The sequence below is a fragment of the Anopheles aquasalis genome, chromosome 3 (genome assembly GCF_943734665.1).
Source record: "Anopheles aquasalis chromosome 3, idAnoAquaMG_Q_19, whole genome shotgun sequence".
Lineage (NCBI taxonomy): Eukaryota > Metazoa > Arthropoda > Insecta > Diptera > Culicidae > Anopheles > Anopheles aquasalis.
In genome coordinates, this window is record NC_064878.1 from 42,114,064 (window position 1) to 42,121,563 (window position 7,500).

At 45.7% G+C, this 7,500-nt stretch overlaps 1 protein-coding gene across 2 annotated transcripts in view; it reads left to right on the top strand.

Annotated features, from left to right (window-relative positions):
• The window catches only part of LOC126576543 (peroxidasin), a 23,220-nt gene that overhangs the window by 12,151 nt on the left and 3,569 nt on the right, over positions 1-7,500 (top strand). The window contains exons 5-12 of one of the 2 annotated variants that reach the window (XM_050237853.1): positions 1-153; positions 593-982; positions 1,069-1,254; positions 1,827-2,030; positions 5,153-5,356; positions 5,591-5,763; positions 6,706-6,875; positions 6,956-7,500. The exon at positions 1-153 is cut by the window's left edge and continues 86 nt beyond it; the exon at positions 6,956-7,500 is cut by the window's right edge and continues 3,569 nt beyond it. In XM_050237853.1, the coding sequence (XP_050093810.1) occupies positions 1-153; positions 593-982; positions 1,069-1,254; positions 1,827-2,030; positions 5,153-5,356; positions 5,591-5,763; positions 6,706-6,875; positions 6,956-7,500 (2,025 nt within the window). The remainder of the gene's footprint in view (positions 154-592; positions 983-1,068; positions 1,255-1,826; positions 2,031-5,152; positions 5,357-5,590; positions 5,764-6,705; positions 6,876-6,955) is intronic. The other variant, XM_050237855.1, reaches the window with a different exon arrangement.

The window sequence follows — 7,500 nt, forward strand, 5'->3', positions numbered from 1 at the left end:
ATGCACTGGAGTGTGACTGTTCGTTGCTCTGGTTCGTACGGACGATGCAGCAACCGAACCGGAAGGCACTTGTGGATGGGGCCGCCTGCACAACGCCCGCCACCCTCGAAGGACAGCCAATTAGTGCGATCACAGAGGACGATTTCCACTGCGGTAAGTTCGCGTGCATCATGGCGGTTCTTCTATGCCATTTGTTCTAATTGAGCCTCGAGTCCGTCGCGAGGAACCACTTCCTGTTTGCTTCAGTTGAAGTGGGGGGAATTGATAGGATTACTCTCCACCCTCATCCGCGCCACAGATGAGAGCAAAAAGAGTGCTAATTGTATTAAAGATTCCTTTTTCCATCATTTTGAGTAACCTTCGGTCCGGGAATACTATTGAAACGTCGTTTCAAAGAATTCATTAAACCGATACCCGGATTGTTGCTTTTCAATCAAGCGTCTCGATATCGCTATCATTTTCAATCCCATATAATTGTCCTCATATGCTACGTCTCGCTTAATCGAACTCTTGTGGGAATTGAGATTTTGGCAACGTTCCACCGTGTGTCCTTATCGCTCTTTTCGATTTGCTGTCCTTCGTCGCCCAACAGCTAAACCGGAAATCACCGTCGAGCCAAGGGACATCGAGATTAGCTATGGCCAGACGGCCGTTTTTAGCTGCAAAACTAAGGGTGATCCGAAACCGAGCATATCGTGGTTCCTAGAGGAGCAACCGCTGCAAAGGGAGTCACCGGACGGCCGAACTACCTTCCTTCCGGATGGTTCACTGCGAATCGACGAAGTGGTCCCATCGGACGCCGGGCAGTATCGTTGCAGCGCGCGGAATGCCCTGGGCAGCGTGCGGTCCCGTAACGCTCGGTTGACAGTCAACAACGAGGTGGTGGAAAGTGAAGCGGAAGCTCCCAAATTCCTCCAAACACCTGCCAATCAGCACGATCTTCTCGAAGGTGATCCCATCGTGCTCGACTGTGTCGTCACCGGTAAGTGTCGCTCGTGGACAAGCCACGTTCGGTTGCCTTTGGAAACCCTTTGCTTTGATAAACCCAATGCATTTGCAATCTTGCAGGAGCACCTACGCCCAGCATACTGTGGAAGTTTAATGGCGAAAATATTCAGAACGGACGCATCAAGCTGTTTGGAAATGGGTCTCTCATCCTTCCGACGTCAACACTAGACGATGGGGGCATTTACACCTGCTACGCCGGCAATGCTCTCGGCAATATTTCCGTCAACGTGACTGTCTTCGTCAATGGTAAGACTCGGAGAGCTAGAGCAGCTTGATAACCTTATCATGTTGTGGTGTTGCTGTTGCTGTGAAGCACCACGTTTACGATTCGTCACATTATGCTCAATTCAGAAAGAGGGTTTTTAAAATGTTTCCCACAAAAATTGTGACTTTCAAACTTGATTTACAATTACTATGCACGACCTCGATAATTTCCATGAATCAATACATTCATATTAAACAAAAACATACAAAAATTCACTTATTTTCAGAGAAGCTTTTTTTTAGCCATTTCTAATTTTAACAAACGCTTCAGTCATTCATTCAAGAAAGCTAAGAAGCTTATGCTACTCCTGCCCTTTACTCCATCAACGATAGAAGTAAGTGAGTAAGCGAAAAGTGAAACTGATCAGTGTTTAGTCTACGCCACCCACTAAGGACTCTTCGTTGTAAGATTATGTTCCAAAGCCGCTCAGCACTAATAATACTAACCTCGCGTCGTTCGCTCGCTCGCTCATTCATACCTTAATGCTCATCGCCAACGGGAACGCTAATCATTGTCTTTCACCTTTGGCTCCATCTACTCCACCTAACACTAGCCCGTCTAGCAACATTGCCTGCAGCACCCACAACATCTGCAACATCTTCTCCCTTCACCTCATCAACACCTGAAACAGATTCCACGACGCAACTGCCCAGCAGTGTTACCCCACTGCCGAAGCCATCAGCAAAGCCGAGGTTAGAACCGGCTCGGGCTATTCCCGAGAGCAATGCTATCCCTACTGTAAACCTGGAACCGGAAGGTAAGTCGTTTAGAAGCCGGTATTCCCTTTGGGTTGGTGCGTTCTACGAAATCATCGGGCGATTCTTATGAAATGTCGGACCTTTTTTCATTAAATAACCAACAAACAACATCTTACGTATTCTAATTTTGGCATGATATCGTACTGTGCCAGAAAACACTCCGTAACATTCATCCATACAATGGCGTTTATGCGTAAAGCTAGTGGAACAGGCTTGATATACAAATTCCATTCGTCATGCACACGTCATCAGCCAGCAGGAAAATATCCACGAAATGTTGTAGACGGTTTCCCGATTCAGGGATTATTGAATGATGAATACATAAATTTGGGGGTCTGGAAAATATATTTCGTATGAACATGATGGAACAATTTTTATTATACATAAGAAAGCACATAAGAAAGCACATAGTACATAAGAAAAGCACAAAGATCTTTGAACCGATCCGCAGATAAATACGCTTTCGTAAGGATTTTCATTGGAAAATCAACATTATACACCCCTTTCTTGACAATTATATTTGGATTAGCCATTCTGAGATTGTATAAGTCCACAATACGCGTAGAAAACATCAGCTGAAAAGTAGTACACTAATAATGGTATTTATTTAATAATTTTCTGCAGCTTTGTAAAGTAAAGTTTATAAACGGATCGTGTCTCCCAATGATGGATGTTTTAAGTCTCAAAGACATTTTAGAAAGGCATATTGGAGCAAATCGTCTGCAGATTTTGTAAATGTATTTTAATGTGTGAACAATAATTCCATCCATTCAGCTGAAAGCCAGTGGAAGAAACTTCTACATAACGACCGATGATATGCGTTCAACAAGCATGGCGAGCCATGTTTACAGCCGATGATAGATGGTTCAATGGTCACTACCATAAGAGAGGTTCACTCAACTCGTTCTCGCTTCTGTGATGCAGTGTTAGTAGTCAGCCACCACCGGAAAGCCATGTTGACCGGATGGATGGGAAGGCTTTTGATACTCGGGTATTTAGATTGTCAAACTTTATGCATCAGCAGCAGCATCGTAGAGCTTCGGCGAGATCACAGCAGAGCATCCGTCAGCAATCTGTATCCATCATTTAATCGATCGATTCTGGAACATGAAACGCCAGAAAACATCTGCTGACGTCGATGTGTGATGACCGATGTGATTTGAATTGCAGATAATGCAAAACTAGCTTGAGAAATAACAAGCACGACGGCGCGTGCCTACAGAACGGTAGCAAAACTGTGCAGAGAAGCATATTTCCCACCCAAGACCAGCACCAACAGAAAGCGATTAAATTTCTACTTTCAACGACGCTTAAACAAGTTTGTTTAACATTTGAAAAAGAGAAATAAACCATGCTCTTTACAAAACTCACATAGTTTTATCTAACATTGGAGTTATTTTGATAAACAGATTCGATCTTCTTATCCTTGCTTGCTTTAAAGCTAATCGATCCTTGTCCGCTGAATGAAACATTTTGTTGGCCCCTGCTGGCTGCCTTTCAATCTCTCCTAGGAGTGATGTGACGGATGGTTTATGTGCCCTTCGTGCTACTCGCAAAAGCTTGACCCCTCGGAATGGTTACCGGCATTTTTATGGCGGTTTCTTCCTAAACCCCATGCACTCGGTCATGTTAGGGTTGGATGTTCGTGCAAATGTGCCGGATACTGGCAGGCAAGCTGTGTTTGCTTCGGTGTCGATATTCCGTGTGAATTCCCCAAATGAAACATTTTTCACATGCTCATCGCAATCTGCAAGATGGCCGGGTGTGGTCGGCACACCACGTTCCAGGAATTCAAGCGTAAAAGGGAACATATTACTTTACATATTTCGTACCGCAGTTGGAGGATACGAATGTGGTGAAATTTCCTTTTTGGACAAACTCCTGGCAGAACGCATGCGGGCACTTGTTGCACAAAGTGTTTTGCACTCTCTGTTGTGGGTAGATTGGTATTTTCAATGAGCACCAGTGCCGATAGCAATGGTCTGCAAAAGAGCTACATTAAAATGATACACGGGTTTTGTACAACATTTTTAAAATATCTAAAACCTTTCCGTTTCCCAACTCCAATCGAAAACGAATGCTACAGTACTGTTTACTGATAACTCACAGCATTACGTAAAAGGTTTTGCAGGCAGCACAGGAACAGGATACATTCTGCACCGAAATTACTTCCCCATCCAATGATCCAGTATGGTCGCTGGGAACCGTGCTGGTCTTCCCGATCGAAACCATGTGCATCACGTGCGACGGAGAAGCACATTTCGTTTCGATGTGTGCTGCTGCTGCTGCTTCAAACGTCTAAACCCTCCAGCCACAAGACACAAGATAGAACCATTTCTACATCTCATAAATTCGGGATCGAAACCATTCCCTAAATCTCAAATAGCCGTCTCCTTCGCAAATCGGTCTCCTGTGGAAGGGAACGTGACGTGCGGGCATAAGGGGGTTCGCAAAACATTGGATCCTACCATGTGGTGCAAGTGCATCTAGTCCCCCACCGCGGGGTAACGACCGTATGTGAGCAACATTCCGGAATGAGAGAATCTGTGCACCTAACCTTATTGAGCAGGAACTGGCGGGAAGGAGTGCACGAGTGTTGCACATTGGCCTAGGCAACGATTTAGCCACAATTTCTGGCATCCAAAGCTCGGCCACCATATGCTGCTGGCAGGTCGGCAGGCGAAGGCGGCGGAAGACAATCTTTTCCCCAAAGGCGAACGGAATGGTTTCTACAATATACGAATATTCAATCGCATACGTCCACACAAGCAGGGACAACCGTCTGTGCGAGGGGCAAGGAACCTTGAAATAGTACGAAAAGCAATTCTAGAACGATTGATCATCGGTCTACCAGCTACTCTGCACTGATTCGTTACTTTATCGTATCGCTTTTGCTTACTGTGCAGACTTTGCCAGACATGTTTCAATCGTCTTTTGTTCATTCCAAGTGAATGTAAAATACTCCCCCAAAAGCATCAGACACAAAAGAAACATAAAGTGCAGAACTGTTCCGTTTCTGTAGCTGTTGAATCATTTACATTCCTGCTTCATTCATTTCAATGCGCTCCAAACAGTGGCCAAAGAATTCCGTAACCAAATTGTCCTAATTATTTTCTTCCAGCACCACCAAGGATATTGCTTGGGCCGGAAAATCAAAATGTTAACATCGGGTCAACGCTGACGCTGGAATGTGAAGCGGATGGAAATCCGTTACCGCACCTCTGGTGGAAAAAGGACGGTCTACCGGTGAACGAAACGAATCAGGTGTACTACAGCGACGATGCGATCGAGCTCACCGTCGACCACGTCCAAGAGTCGGATGCAGGTGAGAGCAGTTTGGTGAATTCCTTATTTCAAACTCGTTTCGGTCTTCATCGCCCCTAATGGTGGGCTTTCTTGAATGGTTCGATAAAGCCCTCGTCAAGCTGTTGCGCACCGAAACCAACCAGTGATTGGCTATCCTTAGGCTGGTGGATTTCATAACGCTTAACTGCTCTAAATACTCATCCAACTGGATTCTGATCTGATGCTACTCATTGATCGATCTTCGTCCGTACAGGAACGTACGTGTGCGTTGCCGAGAATGAGCTGGGAATCGCTGAGCTGGAAGCGGAGGTGGTCGTCGTGAACGTTGGCCCGCCTCAGTTTCTGTTCGAACCGTACGACCTGGATGCCATCGAAGGTACTACCATCGAGATGCCGTGTAAGGCGGAGAAGGACGACATACTGCAGGTAAGTTGAGGCATGACATGTTGAAGTGGTCCCTTCCGGCGTTAATACTCAGAAGCCAAGGCAATATGCCAACATGCATCGGGTGCAGCTGCAGCCGGGGATGCATGTTGATCCCGAAAACTGTTCGGCATTCTTTTCGAAAGTATTCAGAACCGGTGGTGTTACCGTGCTGTTGCAAGCAAATTAAATTATGCACGGATGAAATATCTTGTTCCTCTCTTGTTTTAATTTTGATCTACAGAAATGAACAGTAATCGATTATGGAGTTACTGAACCAATTGCTGTGGATTTGAATATTAAATACAACCAAGCAAACATATTTTCACACTGATAAACCTAAAGTTTCATAGTACATTGAACCATTGAAGAACATAAGGTGGTTCCTAATATACCATTAATTTAAATCTCGATATCATTCTATTCTGATAAGCGGAAGAATCCATAAATTATTAATGCATCACTCTGGGCAACATAAAATCCAACAGCAGAACCGTGGCCATCGTGGGAAAGGCATCACGAGGATTGTTTGCTCTTTATCTATTATCCACGGTGTAGATTCAACATAGAATCAACAGATCCGAACAACTCAAACCCCAATTTTATTGACTTAATAAGGATGGTGTAAATTCATGAAACAATGCATTAAAAATGAGGCACAAAATATCATTCGTTAGTAAGTCTCTTTGAATCGCTTTCGCCATTATGCTGATAGTAAGAAGAATGAATAGTCCACCAAGCACAATCGTTGTTTGATGTGTCTCTCAAATGAAGCAGACACATGGAAACAAATGGAGCTTCCATTGGCATTAAACTCACTAACGGCCCTTTCACAGTGGAACAGAGCCAAGGGTTCTGCTTGTTTGTAATTATTGTTCCCCCGTAATCACTCGCGACAACATCTGTACATTCGAATACACATGTCCTCTATCCTTTTCCGTACAGATCAAATGGCAAAAGGATGGTCGCACGATAACGCCCAAGGACAAATACCGCATATCGGCGGCTGGCAGCTTGTTCGTCTCCAACATTACGCAGCTCGATGAAGGTCGCTACGAGTGCTCACTGCTCAATAAGTACGGTCGTGCGACGGCCAGCGGTATGTTGACGGTCAAGTAAGTATATCGTAGGACTTTGGGTTTACAAAAGGGCAAGCAGTAACTATCAAGCGCCTGTTCTCTTTCGCACCCGACAGGAAGAAGGCGGAAGCACTGCCCGGTGACCAATACGTTCGCATAGCGATTGCGGAAGCCTCGCGAGAGGTGGATATGGCGATTAATCAAACCATCGGGCGTATGTTTGGCTCGGGAAAGGGAAATGGCACCCGGTATCACGGTGATCTGTTCCGTATCGTGCGCTTCCCGAGTGGCCCAGCACGGGAGATCGCTCGAGCGGCCGAAGTGTACGAACGGGCCCTGGTCATCATACGGCGTCACATCGAGTCCGGCGCTAACCTAACGACCAACACGACCGACTTCCGGTACCAGGACTACCTCTCACCGGAATATCTCGATCTACTGGAGCAACTATCGGGCTGTATGGCGCACCGGGTCACTCCGAACTGTTCGGACCTGTGTTTCCACGCCAAGTACCGGTCGCTGGATGGTACGTGCAACAACTACCAGCACCCAACGTGGGGCTCCTCATTGACCGGTTTCGAGCGTATGCTTCCACCTGCCTACGAGAATGGTTTCAACAGTCCGATTGGCTGGAACCGGTCGATGCTCTATCACGGATTTA